The following is a 23426-nucleotide window of genomic DNA, read 5'->3' as shown; positions in this document are numbered from 1 at the left end:
CTAGTCTGGTGCGCACTCTCACGTTCAGGCGTCCATGCTTTCACGCCCTTGTCATTGCCCGCTAGGTCCCTTCTCTGCCTTCTCTTGTTCCCTTTCGCCCCTCGACCGGTAGCGACACACTTCGCCATGTTCCCAAAATATATAACTGCACTTATTCGCCTAATATATAACAAGGAATGCAAACCTAATCTCATGTTCGGGGTAAGGTACCTTGCATACACTGAAGCATTTACGGCAGTCACTTGCTGAGGCATAATAAAATGTACTCTATGCAACAACTTCATCAACAGGTATACTAAAGTCGGCTCGGTAAATATAAAAGAGATAACGAGTTTAGCACGGTGAAATACAACGCAGGCTGGTGGGAAAGCTGGTATTTCATAAAAAGGCTAAGCAGCGCACCTGCACAAAGAAGAGTGAACAGGAGACTAGACACAGCGCCCTGACTTTCAACTCAGTTTATTGGATATAATGCGGAGTTTTTATACGCAGACAGAAAGAGTTATACATGACACAGTTAAATGATTAAGCATCTAAAAAGAACCAACGCGACTGTTCTAGCTATTGTTTGGCCAAATACCTCTATCATTCAATATCGCTATCTTCGAGGACTGCTGACGGTGTCCTGATTAAATTTGCGGTTCCTGTGGTCCTGATCTTGAATGCTTCTCTAATCTCTCCCTCGAGTTCCTTTTTGCGTGATCTAGGATGATGGTGTTGCTCAGATGAGGTTTTCATGCTTTGTTCTTTTTGCTCGTGTTTTACCTGGGCTGGTGGTGACGTCACCAAGGGATTTTTCTTTGATTGCGACGTTCAATACACGGAAAGCACAGCGCAGCAACTAGTGTACCTACATAGCTATGCTTTATGTGTCCCGATGAACCAACACGTCTAAACTTTTCCCTCCTGATATTCAATACATAGGTTGTCTGGGTGCGCTATTTGGTCACATGTGTTTGCGCGTTCCTTCAATATAGGGCTCATGCACTTTACGGTTTGTCCATGGCCAAATTAGGGGGTGTACGACAAGAACTTTGCTGTAGGCATCAGAGGGCTGGTTTAGAGGTACCTCGCGGTCCGCTCACACAGCTTTGACGCTAACATTGCTTCTAGTAATTACTGCGGCATCTTTACTAAGCTGATGCAATTGAGCCGTCGCCGTTAGTCATGGCTAAATAGGCCAATTTTCATTTTTTACAATGGTCCACGCGCATATTTTACTGCCGCAACAGACCGTGCAGACAGTTGTTGTCCAAGGAGTAGTTGCTACAATGCACTTATCATGAGAAGTGGCACCACTAAAAAAAAAAAAAAACTCCAAGCACTAGTTCACAGGCCGAAAGACACTACCAGATTTCCTATTAAAACCGTAAATACGGCAGCTGTATTCGATCCTGTTACTGAAACTATCAGAGCAAGAGCCAGAGCCTATACTGATATGGAACTTCATTATGGGCTTTATCAGGAAGGAAGTAACTTAATTCTACAGCTCTTGGACTGCACTTAAAAACCAGAGCAGAAAACGGCTGAGCTGACATGTGCCTGTTAGAAACTGGCTAGGATGCATGCCATGCAGTGCAGTGGCACTACTGGTGAGCGATCACTGGTGGTGATGGCTTTCAACGTCCTATTTTTTTTTCGCTTAAAGCAATAGACACTTTGATAAAAACCATTGAGCATGACTACAGTCCTATTTCATAAGGACACATGCCATTACTTCGAAACTCTGCCTGATGCCACTGGTGAACGCAAAGGTTGCCGCCAAACATGAAAACAATGTAAATGAGAAAAAAAAACGCTCTTTATTGCATATGGAAGGTCGACTTGTCCAAAAATCTGAACAAGCAGTCTTGTGTTGGTCTTAGGGCGGACGCCTTACAACTTAGCGTGGTCGAAATTTCCGGAGCCCTCCACTACGGCGTCTCTCATAGCCTTTGTCGCTTTGGGACTTTAAACCCCATAAACCAAACCAAACCATTTTAAATCCACAAAATAAGGTAATGAAATCTTTTATAGGGTAACTCTAGAGTTCAAAATAGGCATGATTAGTATACCTGGTTCCCCGCAAGGCCCTTTCCACTATTCATTCATCCGCGTTTTTTTTTTTTTTTCCCCGCAGAGGGCCTCTACGCCGCAGCAGCGCCACTCTTCCGTGGCGGTGCTGCAGCCGCATCCAGCGAGAGCAGCTGCCGACAGGGGGCCAGCACGAAGGCTCGCCTGGCCGCACTTTTGGCCAAGCGGCGCCTGTGCTTCGCCCGTTCCCGGACCACGCCTCCGCTGTGCTGGCTGCTGCCGGCTGCCGTGTTCTTCGCCCAGTTCCGCCTCGAGAGGGACCTGCTGACGAGGCGCAACCCGCTCACGGCGCGCCTCGACCTCGTCGCCCGGGACGTGGACAGCCACCTCATCAGCGTGAGCCCCAAGGAGCTGTACCCAGAGGGAGCCGCCTTTGTGCAGGTGAGCCCAGACGCGCCTCTGACTTTGCCAATCTTTACAAGCTGGCCGAAAAATTTCTTTATGCGGTCGCATCTGTTATCCTTTGCTGTAGCTTGAGTTAGTTTACGATAGTATTTATCATTAACTCGATGCCTCAATACTGGCTTTCACCAGCGACTAATTTCGTTCAGCCCTGCCAAGTTACAAAGCGCTTATTTCGCGCGCACAATAACGCCGCTGCTGCAAATGTTACACCGAGCTGGGAAGACTAACAGACCGTACCGTCCCCGAGAGCATGGCTGAATTGTGTGGCCTTTCAGTCGCCGCTAAAGCCGAAAGGGGCAAGAGGATAGAGACTAAAAGAAATGTAGAAGAACATCTTGCTGGGCGAGTTGGTGCATAGCTTTCTTGGGATGGCGTTGCGCACACGAACAAACATACACAGGAAGAGGCTCTTCCTGTGTATGTTTGTTCGTGTGCGCAACGCCATCCTAAGAAAGACTAAAAGAAAACTGCTCTCTATTTAAATACTGCGGTTCCCCTAAATTCCTTTCGGCGCGTACTACTATAACCATGGTAGTCTGAAAAAAAAAGAAGGTGAAGTACTCAGTTGCAAAAAGAAATTACGTTTTAGGAAGCGAGTATGAAAAGTTTTAGGACCTCAAAGAGTGTTGCGTAAATAACTGCTGTGGTAGTAGGCACCTCCTAGTATGCAATACTACTGGTACTATATCCAACGTGTTATATCACTGCGCACCTGCTATTTTAATCAGCGCCCGTATGTTGATATTTTGTAAAGCGTTCATTAAATGTGTTCCACCTTATTTTTCCATGGCAAACGTAGACGAGAACATTCTGAATAAGCTTTAAGTTCGATGAATGCTAGCAGCTTCTGGAAGGCGCTAAAGAAAGACCCAATTCTTTCGTAAAGCTGCGTTGAAAAGGCAGTTTCACGTGCAGTCGTGACATGCTGAAGCCATAGCAATATTCCTATCTTTATTTTTTTTCTCTCAGTACGCTCTTCATATGCCACCTTTGTTTAAAAAATTTGCTTTCTCCCTCAGTGCAGAGATGACCCTTATTTTGCAAATGTTGTGTCGACAAAGATTGCCTAAAAAATATATTTCTCAGAGACGAGCGTACGCTATAAGTGTACAGGTGTACACAGTACACCTGTACGGCTGTTCTGCTCGGAGGTATTGCATGGTAGGCAAGAAAATCAAGGAAGTTCCTCGCCCTGTACTTTCATGAATCTGTTCATGATTGCAACGCCAACAGGTTTTTACGCCGTTTTCTTCTGTGTCCACATGAAAGGTTATATTCGAATACTAACATGACTTTTGTAAAATGTGTGTGTAATTTAGGGTGTTTTGTACCACAACTCGTAGCAATCCTTCATGCCAGCTGAAAAGTGACTCAAAATGAATGCTGAGTTTTCCGATTGTTTTTGTTTTTCTCTATAGACGTGTGCATCGTTTGTATGAACGGCTGTTATTCGAATTTCCCAACTAACGTTACAACCTCCTATCGATATCAAAATGCCTACAGCACCTTTCCCAACCTTCTTCAGCATTTTCGCCGCCTTTTCGAGACCCTTGTCTCCTTGTTGTCCTCCGCGCAACTTTTCCTAATACCTCTGGCGCCATCCCAACCCTCCCGAACCATTTCTGCCCACCGGATACGGATTGCTACGTCACTTTCTGTGCCACGCTATATGGGCCTTGTTATGTCCCTATGCATCATCCATTCCAGCATCTAGGAGCCACGTTTTCTGGGTGTCTGGTTACGTTCAGATGCTAACGCTGTGGTCCAGAAGGAAGAGCGTGAAATTGTAGCTCACCATGATTCGCATCCTGCTCAGAAAGAAAATCGTAGTTACTTACGTTCTCGCGAGGCTGTTTTCGTCAAAGCAACAAAGCATGTATTCCCTTTCAATGGTAGCGAATAGTGGCCTGCTAACCAAATGGAATTCGAATAGCGTAACTGTGCTGCTGAATTGAACACAAATAACGTACCTAAAAGCCAATCGAATACGAATTGGATATTGGCAACTTTATGCCTTCGACCAAAAACATCAAAGCGCTACTGGCGGCGCTGATGGAAGGCACCGAAACTCTCTCGGAAAACTTCTCGGAAAACTTCTTGGAAAACCTCTTGGAAAACTTCATTACATATCCAAGACATTCGAATATTTTTCATCCTGCACAGTCGTATTTGTGTTCACTATTCGATGAAGTCCAGTATTCGCCCGCCCGTACTTTTTTTGTGGATGCGAAGACACCAAATGCTTCTGGCACTAGTAAACCTGTATTCGACATTAATTCGAAGCATAGGTCCTTTAAATTAACATGCCTTAGCGTATCCAAATTAACCACTTACATTTTTTCATCACGACAAAAAAAATTGCCGACGATACGTTATTTCCTAATCCGAAGTTTGAGCGCAGCTCATCAGCTGTTCCAGCTTTTCGATAGATTGAGGCAAAGAATTCGAGCAAGACATGTACGTAATTACAGACAGCCTTTTTTTTTCAGACATATTCCTTCTTCAAGAAACACTCCACTAGCAGTAAAGTTACGCTTGAAAGGGATTACAATACGAAAGAATTACTGCACTTAAAGTGCACTACCACAAGAGACAGAAGCAAACAAACAAAACACAAATTGTTCACTGAAGCTTAAACGGAGACTGGGGCTGTCAACGCCCTTCTTATATAGGTTCGCTCCACGTCTGTCTGTTCTTCGCGCCAAGGCAGGCGTGCACATACACACAGTGTCGGCTGTGCAGTCTCCTTCTTGGGCTGGGCGCGCGTCCTGATTGGTCTAAGGCCGGGAGTGGCTTCTAGGAGCATCTGGAACTTTCTGTCGTGGCGCCGCCGCCTTCGCGCGAGTGAAGAGGTGGAGAGCATCTATTAGCGCACGCAAGGCTACGCCACTACGCCCTCTCCGTCAAGATCGTATAGAAACGACTCGGAGAGTCTAGAACAATCGACGGCAATCCCGCCGCGCGCCGCGTCGGCGAGCGGTGGGAGAAGGGACAGCCACACACAAGGCTAGTCGCTCTCCAGGGGTTCCTTATTCACCGTTTTACGACGCGCGCCGGTGAGAGCCGTCCGCGCGGCGCTGTTTTTTTTTTTTTGGTTCTTACTGAAGAGGGGAGGAGGTTCCGCTTTTACCCGCTCCTGGTTACAACGGACAACGAAGACGGCGACGGCGATGGCGACGCCGCGAAACGCAGAAATGGGCGCCTAAGAGCTGCGCTCTGAACTTATTCAGGATTATATCGCACATGAAACCTGCAACAAAGATTACCTTCTCCAGAATCCCACTCAGCGCACTCCCTATAAAAGTAACAACGCAGAAATGGGCGCCTAAGAGCTGCGCTCTGAACTTTTTAGGATTATATCGCACATGAAACCTGCAACAAAGATTACCTTCCCCAGAATCCCACTCAGCGCACTCCCTATAAAAGTAACAAAGAAACAACAAGGAAGGAATCAAGTGATGAAACAAGAATGGCGAGTCCTCTTGTATAAAGTGCCTAACACCCCACGATGTAAATTTGGGAGGTAAACTGTCATTAACTACTATCGTAGCATCATTTATTCAGCTCCACTTCACCAAATTACGCATTAACTATTAACCATAAACATACTTATTTTATGAAATGATGATGTTAATAAATCTGCCCTATCAGAAATAGCGCTCTACATTCCAATTATGCGAGGCTCTTTCCCAGCTACTGTGCTTCATTGTGTTTGTTTTTTACAAAAGAAAGCACGCAAGATAGTGTAGAGTGAACGACGACAATTGCAAATTTTGCTTTTATTCCTTGACCTCTGTTCAAGTGTGCTCGACCTCTGTCATTTTCTTTACTTTCTAATGCTGTAATTTCCCTCGCCTAGATTTCATTTATTTGAACTTTTTTTTCGTTTCTCACCGTCATGTCACAAACACTTAGGGAAAAGCAGAAAAACATGTGGCGTTCCCGAATCGAAGCTAGAAAAATTGCCCGTGTCCTACGAGGGAGTGTTCGAGAAAATCGTTTCAAGTTGGAATCCTTTAAGTTAGCGCATTGTGCGTGCAGGTCTTGGAGAATGTTTTTTTTTTTGCTCCATGATCGATGCTTAAATGTTTGAGTGAGAAGCTAGCGGCACCTCGTGGCAGTCTTATGAAAATTGTGTTCTTAGTTCCTACCGAGACCACCAGTGGCCACTCACTGAACGCCAACTTCATCGGCAGTGCTCTTGCGCGCACAAGGTCTTAAAACCAAAAAGATATTACGGTTCGTTAGCAAGTGCTCAGTTCGTACTATAGATATTCAGTGCCAGTAAAATATTTCACCACACGTAAATTGGGATACGGTGGCCGCAGCTGGCACAGCACATGGTTAATTGGAGAGGCATTGGAGAGCCATTTACCCGGCTGTGGGCGTAGTCGGGCTGATGATAATGATGATCGCGTAGAGCTAAGCGCGTAAATAAATGCCATATTTTCTACTCTTTGACGCATGGTCTTCCACGAAAATTTCATTACACATCTGACAACGATAATGCACCTATCATAATGTACGTGCAAGGTTTCTTAAATTAACACAACTGTAAAGCGGACAATTCGGGATAACCGCATGCTGCATTAGCTGCCTTGTTTGAACATTAGTCCACCGGGCTGTGCGGTGCATTTGTTCACATGACGCTGATGTGTGCCAGTATTATGCGCAGAAATTTTCTGTTTAGCTTCTCATGCAAAGCGATACTAGCAGAGCCATTGGCTAACATTTTTTCTGCTGGATGGCGCTTATGATTTTCAGATTAACATTTTCTGTGGGAGTTCAGCTACAGACCCGATCACACCCCTTTACGGGCGAAATAATGCTGCAAGTGGGAAGTAAACTGGAACCCAGAAAAAGAACTCCGGCTTTCTCACTTCAATACCCAGAGGGTACGCATGACGATACACACTTTCTAAAACTTTTCGGACAACTTGGAATGTCTTCCATTTCTCGCCCTACCGCGTGCCAGATACGCACGTGCTTCAAATGAGTTAATTGTTTAGACGATGGTGCGGAGTGTAATTATGTTGTTTTAGTAAGATTTCCACTACCATAATGTTTGTCTGTTTCGAAGCACGTAACGACCGGCTTAAGCCAAGAGTAGGAAGAAGCGGCAGAGAGTCATATGGGCTATGAAATTAGGAAGATTGTGCGGATAACATGGCTGCAGCTGCCACACGACACGGTTAACTGCAGAGGTATGGGAGACGCATTTGTCCTTTAGTGGACGTAGTCAGGCTTTTTGCTGCTGCTATGTTGCGATGATGATAAACTACGTGTTCGTAAAGTTAGAAGTAGCGAGTTAGAGCACTGCTGACGTCTTGCTAAAAGACCTTGCCGTTGTCATCGGCACATTGGTCCTTCCTCTCAAGATTTAGGTGAATGCAGGTCCTTGAAGAAAATGCCTGAGCAGACAGCAATGGTGGCCCAGTGGCTTGAACATCCGCCGTTTCTGCTGGAGTTGCGGGGCACGATCCACGCTGACGCAATTTGCCCACCGTTTTTCAGTGGGAACTAGCTTTTCCTTTGCCACAGGCTCGGCTTCTGTGAGGTGAAATGCTTGAAAAAAGTAGCCTATTACCTTGAGTAGATGGAAAATAGCTTGGGCTATGACGCTCTTTGGCCAACGCTGCATTTGTGCAAGTAAAATTATTAATAAAATAAAAAAATGCGCGAGTGTGTTATTGAGTAGTACTTAACGATCGGGAAAATGTCAGGGGCTGACAGGCCTCGTTCTGTGTGCAATAAATGAATGTAGTCTTCTGATCAGAGAGGGAGGAAAAATGCGACACCCCTCGTTATCGGAAACGCCTCATACACATTAACCCTGTAATGTTTCCCTTTGATACCCTCGCCCCGGAGACTTCCTCAATTTTGCAGTTTTAAGAATCGCGCTGCCATTCTCTGAGGGAGTGCGACATATGGAAAGGACGGAAAGGATACGTATGGAAAGGATGACAGCTGCGCCAGCTGTGCCAGATCGGAACACCTCAGCCTCTGTGGTCCAACTAGTTTTGATACCCTCGAAATTTTATCGTTTTTTCTCTTGGTGGATTGTTCATAAGCGAGCGTATTTAATCTTCATGCATATTTTGGGCACCCAATAGGTTGACAAGCATTAATTTCAAAATGAGCTCCTGTCGTAGCGGGGGCGTTTACAGCCAACATATGCCTGCTGGCGCAATGAAGCATTGGCTAAGGCGTTCGACATCAATGTTTGATAGATCGAATGCTGATACGGTGGCGACATTTTGACGATGAAATGAAAAAATGTGTCTCAGCTGTGAGAGACAGTGCACGGTAAGGAGCCTTGCGATGTCGAAGTTAACACGCAGCCCACCATTTCGGCGTCCCTCATTGCCGACGTAGGGCATATAGCCGGTGAACGCTACTCAGAACGTAGATGATTGCTAGAAGTATATATTATAAGCCCGCTAGTTCGGTCTGACACTACGTGCTATAGCGAACAGTGATACAGAATATCTGGTGACCCAGCAGTATATGTCCTCTTCTAATATATGATGAGAAATTGTAGATACTCCTCCTGAATACACCTCGAAGCTCATCGTAGATACAGCTCTGTCTGTGGCATCTGAGAAGGGATGCGTATAAACGAAGTTAAACTTTCCAGGTCGACAACGCATCTGAGAGCTTCGTGCGGAAGTACTTCGGTCCAGTTTCACAAGGCACCGTGAGCAGAATAGTGAGCGTCGCTTCGGCCGAGGAGACGCTACTTGCCATTGGTTCCGGCAACTTCATCGACTACGTCAAGAGTTTCGTGTTCGGAGGCGTGTTCCGCCAGGAAGAGTAAGCTGTTTTTTAAGCAAACAATTCCAGTTCTGCAGGTTTCTGCTCCAGTCGGTACGAAATATCCGAAGGCTGAACGCAGTTTATAAATTAATATTTTAAAGGCATTATAGATATTTAATCTTAAATAACATGGAAAGGTGTATGATGTAATGACCTCTGCGGTGTATAAAAGAGACACATTCTGCGGTGACTGATTTCTCGGACGCATGCGTTACAAAAGACATACACCTTGTAATTTAGCGAAGACAAAGGAAAAGTAAACGGAGTTTCTTATTTGTTCTCTGAGCTGGCTGTGCCTCCCGAGCAAAATATGACCAGAAAGAGGTGTTTAGTTTACCTCGCGCGGGGGTTTATACTTTGTACGGCAGTTTTTTAAAATAACCCTTGAATCAATCGAGCCATTCGTACCTGCTGTGAGATCTATCTGCGGCTCGATGTGCAGGAATCATAAATTAGTTTGGGGAAAGGTTTTGAAAACTTTTCAAAAATGTACAGTTCGAAATAGAAACCAAGACCTTCGCAGTAACAGACTGTGTGACATGACAGACGTCCATTATTGTGAAAATCATCCTAATAGATAGCTAATTACCTCTTTGTTTGCCGCGGACAAACCGGCATTCGATAGGGTGGTGTTCGCTGAAAAATTACCTACAAATTTAACCTTTTTCCTTTATTCCAACACATTACACCGCAACTTATAGAGCGCTCTTTTTAACGCCACAGAGAAAAAACTCCGTACGCATTGCTCAAAGGGAAAAAAAATCATTGATTGCCAAAATTAGAGACGCAAGAATAACTAGTTATACATTTATTCAGTCATGAAATACAAGAATGCATGTCTAGATTGTACGTTTTATGCATTTCTTTTTCAAAAATTAGCACCTAAATTACCAGAACTCTTGATCCTAAGATTTATGGTCAGTAAAGAAAACAAAAATGAGATGTTTTCATGTAGCACTTTCGGCTCCTCCGCAGTTCAGTGGCAAAGTCGACCCCGGCCGCTTTAGGGAAGAGTCAATCTGCTTCACTGCTTCTGCGACAGATTCATTTAAAATGTGCTCGGCACCTTTAATGAAGCTCGGCACGCAGTTAATCTTTTCGGCAACAGCAAAAATGAAAGTTACAGACTGGAACCTGCCGATAATCCCAGCTTACTTGAGCACTCAGCGCTGTCTGAAATAAAATCGGACGAATGGCGAGTGCTGCGCAATTGAAATAGCTCGGCCTTTTCTCAGCATAGTTGGTGTGAGAAGAGGACGCCATTCTTGCCATAATTGCCCCGCATTGACAAATTATAAATGGTCCCTCATATGGTCAAAGACTGGATCCGAAACTTCCGCATAGTTCTTCTGCAGCATACGAAACGGTGTTATTTTTCGCGAAGTGGACTGGATTGCGCAGAATGGACTATGTCGCGCCGTCGTTGAAATTGAACCATTCGAATAGGCGCGGTAAGGAAAGAAAGAGTTAAATAGAATTCATTAAATTCTAAGCGGACTCATTGTGGTGATTAGGGCCAATGGGAAGTTCGAAGCCTTGAACAAGTTACGATACCACTTTTCGAAATCAAGAAAAAGTATTTCTAGAAAGCTGTACCACGCGGGGGTTTTCGTGCAATGCTTGAGAAGCATTGCACGAAAACTGAGCGCCTTAGGTGCGCAGGACGCTCTGTACAAACGGAATTTTCACTGGCGACGTGTTGCTGCGACACTGGCGCCTGATTCGAACTGCCTGTGAAGGTGTGTCACGTCGTGCACATTCTTTTATGTGATAGCGTCGGGCTCCGGGCATGCAAAAAATGGGGTGATGGTGTTGTGTATTTGTGAGCGAAAAATACTGATTGGTAGAAAAAGTGGGGACGTTATAAGGGGAGCTGCGGATTTGAAAACGGATTAAAACATTAGAAAGCTGTTGATTAGAACGCCCCAAAAGGCGATAATAATCATTAGGACATCTAAGTATATAGATGAAATGAAGCGTGTTGCAAGTAAATTGGGTTATTAGACGGGAATCGAACATTTGATCCTTCAACTGCGAGTACCACACGCCACCGCTAGGCCACGCGAACACGTTCATAAGGCTTGGTTTTAGCGGTGCTTTTTTAATGTATTTCGGGGTGCATTTTTACCTAATGATCGTTATTGTGAAAGGGGAAGCGGTGCCTGTGTCGGCGTGGGCAAGAGGAACCGCTGACGGGACCCATTAGGCACCTTTAGCATACCGTGAACCATGTTACCGTAGCCGTTCCCGAAGTAGCGGAAACCTGCGCGCCGTTAGTGTGCTTCCGTCCGTCGCCTTGTGGAGCCAGATGGCGCCGAGTAACCGGCGCCTGCGCTCGCCTGCTGCATCGAGACAAATAAACGCGTGTGCACTGGCGGTGGGCGGGCTCCCGGTGCAGTGGTGACGGTGACACTGTACACGGTATGTTAAACCTGTGTATTAGCGCTTCCACGTCGCGTCCTTAAAGGCGCAGTTTAAATGGCGCTCAAATTATTTCTTAGCCGCTTGATGCAACCAGAACGACAGTCGTTCCCAACTGCAGAGTCGATATTTTTAAGAGCAACGCAGCAGAAGAGTATTCATGCCTTGATTCAATGGAGAAAACAGTTCGAATCTGGCGCCGCGGACTTGGGAAAGCTTTTTCAGTGAAGGCTGCATTACCACCGAGCTTCCTGAGCGCCCCATGCTCTGAGTTTTGGCTTTTTCCGGAAAATTTTCCGCATTTCCTCGCACTGAAAGGCTTTAGAGAAAAGCTTCCTTTGCGTTCCGTAAAACAGATATCGCATTAACTTATTAGTGGTTTCGAACTCCAGATTTAGTGATTCAAAAGTTGAAGAATGAAATTGAGTTGACTCACCAAATAATTAGGCAGATTTGTGTAGCCACTCACGTTCGCCCTGTCTGAGAGTTTCTTGCTGAAAGCCTTTCTGTTTTCAGCTCTGTACTCTCAGCAATTTTTTTAGTCGTTTTGGGGAAACTCACCCATAGCCGAATATATTCAGAGCGAGCATATCTCAAATATCATCATATGCTGTGCGTCATCTGTCAAATGGATTCTCTCTTTCAAAGTAAATAATTTGTGAGCCATGCGCAACCTTGCAATTTGTCGCGACATGACGCCGTGTTCAAGCTTACTATAACTCGAAAGAATTTTAGCATAACAGTGTTTCTATTTCGTTTCAATTTTTTAGCAATGAAGACTCTACGTCACTGAGGTAAGTACGTCCATCACATATATACGAACACTTACAGCACTAGTGAATTTTGAGGAAAACGAAAAATCGTGTTTTTATGCTTGGCAATCTAAGACGAATTTTAGTTATCAAATGGCTGTTCAGTTGTAAGCATTGCCAAAACCAGGGCTGAAGTCTACGCGCACAGAGGTAAAATAACACCTAATTGCTAAATGCTGGAAGTATAGTGCGAACGTAGTGCAGTCAGATAGTACTCATCCAGCGCTTGCAGGGTGCCCCCATTGATCTTTTGCATCTCCTCCCTTCAGACTTGAGGCCTGGTGGAACCCTAACGCTGTGCTAAGCGGCGTTATCGCCTTGAACGCTATGCACACCGCCGTACTGCGCCATCTGTCCGGAGATGCGAGTGCCACCATCGCAATGAAGGTGCGCCTCTACAAGGAAGAAGAGGTGAGCTCCCTAGCGCTTTTTGCTGGGACAGCCATTTAGACCCGACGACAATGGTTATTGTGTGGGCAGCTAAGCCCTAGTCATGTTAATGTATTTGTTTACGTGCGGCATTTTTGTGGCGAAAGCTACACTACAATAGCTGGGACGCATTTCGCCGTGAGCCTCCGAATGACGTTGAAACGACTTTGAGAAATGTCATTGCTAGTCATTGCTATGCACGTATACTTAACCACGTGTGGTCCACTGAGCGGACCGCCTTTGACCTTGACCTTAACATTTGAAGTAAGGTGGAAAGTTGGGCTAGTTGAATCTTATCCATGATGAAGTTAGTGCCAAAAGCGCTCGAGTTGTGTCTCTTCTCCTACTTTGGTCCTCGTTTTTGGCGCTAACTTCATCATGATTAACATTTAACCTTGAACTGTTTTCTTGAACTTTGACATTCAACCAAAAGTTTGGATTTCATCTAGCCTTGAATCCTAATAGTCAGCCTACGCTGTGGGGGACCACAACTGACTTGGCCTACCAACGAGAAACTCGCACTTCTAATTTCGGAGTGTCGAAGAACGAAACGGTGGCTAACTATTTTACTCACCATCGAACAGTCTTTGTCTCCATCAAGCCAATGAATGAAGATGAATAAGCGGCTGTGCTGTGGTGGGGGGAATTAAGAAACAATAAAAGATGTACCAGAGACAAACCATGATTAATCATGCATATGCAGCTTTTGCTACGTGAAGCTTGGTTCGGAAAAATTGAACTGCTGCCTAACTTTTCAGTGCAGTGCTTGCAGAGACTCGCCTAATTTAAAAAAAAAAAAGATTAAGCCATCATTTCCGCATTTAAACTTTTGCTCCGCCCCAGAGCCGATTTGAACATGCTCACCACTACCTCGAACAACGAAGGGCGGTATCTGTTACGTAGCTTTTGTCTTGCGTACATCCACGAGCGACACGTTAGTGATAATTTGTACACAGGAATTAAAACGATCTCTAAATCCCATCAATAGCTGTTTAACATTCTTCAGGTCCAGAAAATATATGTTTTAGACTGTAGAATAAATGCAAAATTTCTCAACGCTCGGCATACCGGACACAGCTATACAATTTCGCCATTGTCAGCTTTGTGCAGCAAGTGTGCGAGCTATATATTTCAGTGCTATTCTTGAATAAGTTCTCAGAACCTGGCCCTGACAATCGACGATTCCTTGAGAATCGACGACTCAAGCTGACCAAGAAGCTGAGGCGTCCGTACAGACCTGTGGGCTAACCTAAAACGGGAATTAGGTGCCGAACGCAGCCGAATTTTCTGCACAAGTTTTAGAAGAGACGAAGTGAACAGCCAGCGAGGAATGTCGAGACATTAAACGGGCAAGTTTATGATGCAAGTAATAAGCACTGACTTAAAGGGTCTGTGAGAATTAAAGTAACCAGGGGACGAAAATGAAGGACACCAGTAGATCATTTTTATCCTAATTCTCTATAAATGCTGTGCATACATTGGAACCACCATTGTTTTCATTGCAATTGGGTAATCTGTTTGTGCAGACCAACTTATATTTACCCTGACTTTCTCTTTAAATAAGAGTTCGAGGGGTCTATGAACATTTTCCAAAGTTAGTGTCAAAACGAGGTAGAGTACATTGCGGGAGGCGCCTCATAAATGAACTAATACGATTGATGTGTCCCGGATTATAATAACTGCCAGCATAGATGCATTATTCTAACCGAAGAGTAAGCTTCGCTGAAGACTGGAAAGTGTGTTCATTGTGGCGAAATATGCTGAGCTTGGAAGAGAGAAAGATTCAATCTGCGCAGCAGATTTTTCCTGACCTGTCCATGGTCACACCGTCCGTACAAATATTAGCAATCCTTAGCACACTACCAAGAAACAGTTGACAGTTCCAAACACTTCCCCCATAGCCGGAGAACGTATTTGTGGTTTACAGTATACGCGCCAGCACTTTCCTGAAAGACAGCGAGAGGATAGAATGCTCGCGAATTTGCCCTCTCGGCCAGTGAAGGGGTGAGACGCATATGCTGTTTTGCTAAAGGTAACGACGCTGGAGGGTTTGCTTCTCAGTAGTATAGTGGAGCCCTTATGGCTTTGCTAACGACAAAAAAGGTCCTGAAAGGTGAGTACAAAGCTTCCTTTACAGAGGTTACAGAGATTTCTTAAAGAAATTTTAAGCTTGAGGGGTGACATAAGTGTTTCACTATATTTATTTATTTATTTACATATACTGCAGCCCCGATGGGGCTATTGCAGAAGTAGGAGGAAGGATAAAAAAGAAAAGGCAGAGAGGGACAACATATTCAGAAGTGAACACCATTAAAATACAGAACAGTAATTCAGCAGACTAATTACAGATTTGTAACAACGTTGAAAATAGGTTTGGTTCCAGGGAGCATATATCACCGGGCAAAGAATTCCATCGTTCGATAACACGAGGGAAAAAAAAACAAAATTTGAACACATCAGTGCGCGTGTGAATGGGCGTTACATTCATTGGGTGGTAGCTGCTTGTAAATGAAGGTGTTGATAATTGTAAATACTCAGACAATGAAGCAAAGCGGCATGAATTAACAATGTCATGAAAATATTTTAAACACTCATTGTCGTGGCAAGTACAAAGGAGAGAAAGGCCTATGGCAGGAAGAGTGGATGAAGGTGAAAAATTTCTGTCATACCGTCGACAAATAAACCATACTTCTTTCCTTTGGACGGATTCGAGCTTACTGATATAGGACTGTTTATGAGGATTCCAGATTATTGACCCGTACTACAAAAGTGGACGAATTAAAGCAGTGTATGTTACCAATTTAGTTTCTTGGGGGGCAACATAAAGTGTACGTTTTAGATACCCGAGCCTCCGCATTGCATTATTGGATATTGTGTTAATATGCTTTGACCAAGACAAGTTAGAAGAAAAAAGAAGACCTAAATATTTGTACTCGGACACTTGATTCAGAGAGTTATCTTTGAATGGGCAGGTGTAAAAAGATAACATTGTGCGATTACAGAATGACATGCATACAGATTTACGAAACTTTATTTGCATCTGCCATGTTTCGCACAATGACCAGAATGACACAGATGACTGATTTAGTTGCTCGTGATCCTTATGGGTGTTAATTGAGCTTTATATCACACAATCATCTGCATACAACCGAATTTCAAAAATAATATTTTCTGGCAAATCACTAATGTATAATAAGAATAACAGTGGCCCGAGCACGGATCCTTGTGGTACGCCGGATGATAAATTAACAGTTTCAGATGAACAGGAGTTGAAAGAAACATACTGTGTACGATTAGAAAGAAAGCATGATATCCAGTCCACCAGTAACGGGTTTTTGAGTATTGAATTAAGTTTACAAAGAAGTTTGCTGTGTAGAACGGTGCCGAAAGCTTCAGATAGGTCAATAAATAAAGCGTCAATTTGTGAGCCGGTGTCGAGGTAACTAGCAATGTTGTGCGTGAATTCGACAAGTTGTGAAATGGTACTGAGCCCGCGCCGAAACCCATGCTGAAATTTGCACAAAATATTTTTCGCTTCAAGAAATTCTGTAATGTGCTTGTGAATGATATGTTCTAGTAATTTGCATGAGTGTGAGGTTAACGAAATGGGGCGATAATTGGACAAGATTTGGGTGCTGCCAGCTTCAAACAGGGGAATGATTTTTGCAAGCTTCCAGGCTACGGGGACGGTTGCGGATGATAGCGATTTCTGGAAGATGGTAGTCAAATAGCGGCTGGTCCAAAGAGAGTAACGGTGCAGAAATACATTAGGGATATAATCAGGACCACTAATTTTTTTCACATTTATGTTCAGAATTAGGTTCAGAACTTCGACGCTCATTAAGACATCATCGACAGAACATAGAGAGTTGCTAGGAAAAGTAATAATTTCAAGGTTATCTCTTGTAAATACCGACTGAAAATATTTGTTGAAACTAGTAGCTATAACCAACGAGTCACAGAAAGGCTTATCATCAAAAATGAAGGTATTGGGACTAGCTAGTGCTGTGTGGCAATATGGATGCCCAAAATATGCGGGGATTGTGCTTCATTAATTGCGGCAAAGAATTTCTGTAGTAAAAATCTTTTCCGAGTGAACTTTCACAGGGAGATAGTCTTTAGCGTCGCTGAACTGTTGCAAAAGTGCAGGGTTGCCATTGCGCTTGGAAACGCGTAGTCTGGCAACACGACGAGAAAGATAGAGTTTGTCTCTTCTTATCCAGGGCATAGTGTGGTTTTGCTTTTAAGTTTTTAATGGAACAAAACGCTGAATACAGACCTTCACAATGTTTTCGAAAAATGTTACCAGGAAATTCACGTCACCTGATATGCTAAGGTGTTGAGACTGTTCAAATGACGGGCGACCTCCTCTCGCACAAACTGCTTGATGTGCTGAAGAAGGGTCGGCTGATCGTTAGCAGGACCGCCTACCGTCAAGCTCGAAAGGTTGTCGTCCGGGCAAATGACACGCCGGGTGACATGACGCTGTTTTCGGAGCTCGTCGTAGCTCTGACACAATGAGACGACGTCTGAGACGGTTTGAGGATCTTTAGACACCAGCATTTGAAATGCGTCGTCCTCAATCCCTTTAAGAATGTGTTTGATTTTGTCAGCCTCGCTCATAGATGGATTGAGCCGCTTACACAAGTCAACAACGTCCTCGATGTAGCTGGTGAAATTCTCGCCATTCTGCTGGGCACGACTGCTCAAACGTTGTTCGGCACGAAGTTTTCGGACAGCGGGGCGGCCGAAGACGTCAGTCAGGCTGGTATTGAGAGCCGCCCAGGTGGTAAAATCGGCCTCGTGGTTGCGGAACCACAAGTTGGCGACGTCGGTCAAGTAGAAGATGACGTTCGTGAGCTTAACGACGTCATCCTACTTGTTGTATGCGCTCAGCGTTCGTAGGAGGCCAGCCAATCTTCTACATCGGTGTCGTCAGTGCCGCTAAATTATCGTCGGGTCGCGCTGACGGACGACACCGGAACAGGTGACAGGCTGGGCAGGTTGCACCGAGGTGTCGGACGTCGTGGTAGAGCCTGGTAGCCTGGGCATCGTGGCGTAGATCCACGGGGAGAACAAGCAGCACCTCCACCAAGTGTATTGTGGAAACTCGCACAGTTAGTGTGGACGGCCGCAGTCCTTGTCCCAGCAGTGCTGCTCAGCAGGCCGGCGTTCGCAAGCGCGGACCCGAGCTTCGTCAGCTTCGTCTTCTGTCTTCTTCCTCTCCTTCGGCAGCGCTAGTCGCTGAGGCAGCAAACCCCAACTGTCTTACAGTCACTTAATAAATCCAGGATAGTCACGTCGTCGGCTCTACTGAAATCCGGAAATGTTGAATAAGTTAGTTTTGAGGAAGGAATAGAACATGGGATCGAAACAAGAACAGCATTGTGATCAGATATCCCCTCGACGACTTCGCATGTAAAATTCGTCGCCAAAAGAGAAGAGCTTAAAAACACCAGATCCAGTATTGCCGAAGACCTCGTGAACTTATCAACTACCTGTTTTAATCCAAATGACAAAGAAAAATTGACAAGTTCATTACTTATTGCAATGTCGGGACCAGTAATGGATAATGTATGCCATTGAATTCCGGGAAGATTGAAGTCTTCTAGGATAATTATATTTTGATTGGTGATATGATCAGAATGCAAGAAGTTACTTAAAGAAAGCACGTGGTCTACGGAAGTGCTTGGTGGTCGATACACCGAACCGATAACAAATGATTTGTTACCTACGTAGTGTTTGCACCAAGTCGACTCTATTTCGACAGCGACAGAAATTTCAACAAATTTCAGACTAGAGTTAATGAAGAGAGCGACACCGCCTCCTTTCTCATGCAGCCTGTCCGCCCTAATTAGAACGAAACCTGGACGAGTTATCTCAGAGTTAATTATACCATCATGTAGCCACGTTTCGGTGACCACAATGACATCAGGTGAATGAGTGAGGATTAAGGGGATAAAATTGGAAAGTTTGTTTACTAAACTTCCTGCATTAATGTTCAGAACACGAAGGTTCGCGGCGGTGTCCCGTCAGTCAGACTCTGCGTATGGCTTTGCAGCTGTAGCATTAGCAGGAGCAGTGTCCAGGGGCGTTGATTTCGAATCTTTGACAAAACTTTTCTCAACATCATCCCAGTTGTACCGCACGCTATCAATAAACACGTGGTCATAACGCAAATGAACCTTCGAGCAACTGTCACGATAAGATTGCGTTACATCCCATATTTTTTTCCGGATCAATCGAACGTGAGCAGAGAAATCCTCCGATAAGCTAATGCCTGAATTTTCGAGCCTTTGAGCGTTTTTAGCGCTTGAGTTTTTTCCCGAAAGTCAAGTAGCTTATCGACGACAGGACGAGGGCGCCCTTTCTGCTTTCTACCTAGCCGATGATACCTTTCTATTTTAGGACAATCCAACTGAAGGTTAACGATGAATACCTCAGTCACCGCAATGAACAGAGCTTTGTTAGTTTTATCATCTTCTTCAGCAAGACTGTGAAATATAAGATTGTTTCTGCGAGAACGGTTTTGCAGCTCATCATTTCTTGAAACAAGCTTGCTAACAACCTCAGACAACGAATCCAACTGGCGTTGCACGGTCCCGTCGCTTGCGTCACCGTTCGAGGTTGGTGGGTTTGACTCAAGAGCAGAGACTCGTGATTCAAGTGCCTCAAAACGAGAGTTCACTCTCTTCTGGAAACGTTTTACATCTGCAATATCTTCGGCCATTTTTCTCTGGCCCGCAAGCAATTCGGCAAGCATTTCATTAATAGCTGGCTGATTGGAAGTGGAGCAAGCGTCATCAGTGCTTGCTACTTGAGCATTAGCGGAAGAAGGTGTAGAACGTGTGCTTGGTTTTGAACTGGGATTACTCTGACAGGGTCCAGGATTAGTTTCCACATCTCCGCTTAAGAGAACACTAGCAATGCAGTAAACAAGCTGTGAATACAACGATACACACACATAACGAAAACCGCGATTGCGTGGGCGAGGAAACAGCATCAAAAATCTGTCATCAGAGCGGACGCAACGTGCGTATTTAAGAAAACGTACCTGCGTGAAGAATAAGAATCGGATCAGCATGCTGCCGCTTTCGCTGTCTCCTGGCCCACTGGTAGTCAGCTGTGTAAGCATTGCTTTTATACGATCTGTGGGTGACGTCACAGAACTTGGCTTTAAGATGACCGGTAGATAGAACATGACATCGGCGAAGGGAGATGCTCCGCCAGGTTGCGCGGTGGAGTGCACACCCGTGCTGTCTTTTGCAAGAAAGATAGGGCAGTCCACGCTCGCACAGAGGTCATCCACGTGGAGGATTGGTGATGGCGATGGAGCTCAAGTCCGTAGCGCAAGGAAACAAGGCGCCGCTGTAGTCCCGCGGAAGGCACCAGCGAGGCAGGCGCAGAACAGCGTGAAGAATAAGAAGCGAATCAGCATGCTGCCGCTTTGGCTGTCTCCTAGCCCACTCAATGTTGTTGCTTGCTGCTTATGTTGTTGCTTGTCATTTAAAATACTTCTCGACTAATGTATTTATTTCAATCATGTTATAAACCCTGTATTTCCCTCCTGCAGCAATTAAGATGATGTTAGCAGCAGATAAAAATAAATACAATGAATTAAATTAATACAAGCAAGCCATGGAGCCGGGTTGCTTTTCGCAAATACATTAAATAGCTTTCGGGGTAAAGTGCAGTGGTGCTTCCAAAAATATAACAATGGTGTATGTTCCGAACCAATTCTGTGGACTAGGTAGGATTTATTTTATTGTTTTTTTGAGTGCCCGCTGTAATTTATGACTTCCCCCGCAACACTGGGGTAGGGCGAGGTTAGCGTACCTCGTTAGGCTCCATCTTACTGTCCCTGTTTTCCAAGCTCAGTCTGCCACAACCATGCGTGCTGACTCGAGTGGCATAGTCCGCACACTGTTTTTTAACGAGTCTTCCGGGCGTCCAGAGCATCGTGGGTCCATTGCTCGACTTCTCCAAGGCTGCCCGGAGGGATGCGCTGGCCGTCGTCCTGCCCATGTTCGTGCGCGCCGTGTTCGTGCCCCTGGCCGTGGCCATGTCCGTCGCTCCCCTGGCGCTGCAGCCGTGCGCAGAACGCGTCGGCGGCGTGCTCGCTCTCCAACTCATGGCCGGCGTGTCCCCTGCGCTCATGTGGGCGGCCAACCTCGCCTTCGACCTCTCCACCTACGCACTGGCCTGGAGCCTTGTTGGAACTATGCTCAATACACAGTACGACCTTGCGGCCGAGACAAATGGTATGCATGACTGTGTCCCTAACTACGGGACTTTGGGGGTAGCGCGCAAAATCACCTCAACTGAGCGCGGAGGCGAGGGAACACAATCAGTTGCTCCGGACTGTAGGCGGAATACATAATTTACCTGAAAGAAAGATAAATGTAATCAATGGCGATGAGAACTGTACACTAAAATCTAATAGAAGCGAAAGATATGAGGTGAAAATATAACAATGAAAACTTGTTTTCATTATTTTCTTCCCGTCTCTCAGCATAGTTCAGCCCAACCTACCGTGGGGCGGGTCAGCACGAACGCAATATTTTCTACACGTTGCATTTCTATATGCTATACTGATACGTTCATAACAAATACTTGCTATTACTTACTACAAATTACCAAAGCGTAATATAGTACATGTGTACTTGTCAAGGAAGGTTATGTGGTTAACAAAGCGTTCTAAAAAATTGAAATTCCTTCTAGCCAAGACACGCCTCCTGCACTTGTAAAATACGCGCTATGGATCCTGTGTGCGTCAACAACTGCGCGTTTCTCGAATGAATGTTGGAAACTTTTGGACGATCCTAAGTTATTATGTTGCTTACTTATCTTTTGGAGAGCGTCACCTATCGAACCCGCCTCAATGCATCAGTGGTTACAGCACTTGAGTGCTGAGCCCATGCTTCGAGGGATGGAAAACACAAGGCTCCCATGTACTGCTGCATGTCAGTGCATGTTAATAGCCTCAGATGGTCGAAATTGATACAGAAGCCTCTACCTATATCGATCGGTACGTTAAACTCTACATGTGGCACCATACCCCTGCATATAATGCTATTAGGACTTGTTTCTTGAAGCTTGATAGTTTTCATGAGAAAATTAAACAATGAAAGCCAAAATTACGAGCACACATTCTAATTCTCTAGTAACTTCAATGCTTTTTGCTCAGAAAGAATTTAACGACCCGAAATTCAACACCTTGCCGGAGAGTGAGAACGAATTCACAGAGCGACATTTCTTTAGTACGCCTTCCTATGTCTATGTTTACGTAGTGTCTTACATATTGTTGATATCTTTTCCTAAACTTTGCTGATTTCATTATGTAAGCTTTTTAATGTACTTGAGTATTTTAGAACAGAAAATTAGCGCGAACTTTGTCCACGAAAGCATATACGAAATTAAAAAAGAAATACACTAGCGGCCACCCGTTATCATATAGCTTTACTCAGCTTTTTAATGTTTTGAGCACTGAACATTTTTCATTTTTATTCTTCTTTTCTATTCGCCAGTTGTAACTGACGAAATGAAATTCGCCTCGTAGATTTACATACTTTTTAATAATCAAAATGTGACTAAGGGGGGGGGAGCCTCTAGGTGGTAGCCAACATTTCGACAAGAGGGCTTGACTTCTAGAGGAAAAAGTCCTGTTGTCGAAACGTTGACAAGAACCCTGAGCTTCCTCCTTTCCTTGTTCACTTGAAAATGTACTTCAAAAAAAAAAAAAAACACGAAACTAAGCTATGGCAGGAATTATAGCCGCTTGCCGTTTCAATAATGTATTGTTGGTGTAAACTGCGGCCAAATCACTAGACTGTTTTCAGAAATAGCGGCACATAGGTACTTTTCATCTGGAGCTGCAAACTCGGTAATATTGAATTGCTTAAAAGCAAGTGATAAATTCAATAGGGCAATGGAGCTTCGCTCAACACCTTCCAGCAGCCATACTAGCCGTGGTGCTGGCCTTCTCGGTGGTCGGCATCTGCACTGCCTACCTCATCGCGTCGTTCTCCAAGAGTCCTGCGGCCGCCTTCACGCTTACCGCCCTGTTCTTCTTCTTCGGAGGTGAGAACGCCTCCGCATGAATTACAACAGCAGCCAGGCACTGGTTCACTGCACTCCTCGGGCATGCTGTGCCCTGACCCGTTTTTCACACGTTGGTGCCAACGGCGACTTTCTGTCGGCATGAGTGCGTAAAAAATATTTTCAACCAATGGATGCAGCCTGTAGTCATGACATGTTTTGTACTGCTTGTATGCGGTGTCGAAACCTTATGTAAACAATATTTACCTTTGTCCTAGAGAAAATAGTCGCAGTTTACCTTTCTAGTTCGTTAGGATCAGTGAATTCTCAAGCTAAAGTGAATTAGCAACACCGCAAACAGAAATGGTGTTACTTAATGCATGCTAAGCATTCGATCCAGCTGCGCGCTGAAAGCTGTCTTGCAGAGTGGAT

At 44.9% G+C, this 23426-nt stretch overlaps 1 protein-coding gene across 1 annotated transcript in view; it reads left to right on the top strand.

Moving 5' to 3' along the window:
- LOC149343879 (phospholipid-transporting ATPase ABCA3-like) overlaps window positions 1-23426 on the top strand; it is a 115787-nt gene that overhangs the window by 69499 nt on the left and 22862 nt on the right. Inside the window, exons 15-20 of the mRNA XM_089547089.1 lie at window positions 2120-2454; window positions 9116-9291; window positions 12486-12509; window positions 12797-12938; window positions 20911-21217; window positions 22911-23036. Of these exons, the coding sequence (XP_089403215.1) occupies window positions 2120-2454; window positions 9116-9291; window positions 12486-12509; window positions 12797-12938; window positions 20911-21217; window positions 22911-23036 (1110 nt within the window). The remainder of the gene's footprint in view (window positions 1-2119; window positions 2455-9115; window positions 9292-12485; window positions 12510-12796; window positions 12939-20910; window positions 21218-22910; window positions 23037-23426) is intronic.

The sequence above is a fragment of the Amblyomma mixtum genome, chromosome 5 (genome assembly GCF_055824585.1).
Source record: "Amblyomma mixtum isolate Tamu chromosome 5, ASM5582458v1, whole genome shotgun sequence".
NCBI classification, from domain to species: domain Eukaryota; kingdom Metazoa; phylum Arthropoda; class Arachnida; order Ixodida; family Ixodidae; genus Amblyomma; species Amblyomma mixtum.
Note: the sequence above shows the minus strand (reverse complement) of the source record. Positions and strands in the feature narration are given on the sequence as shown.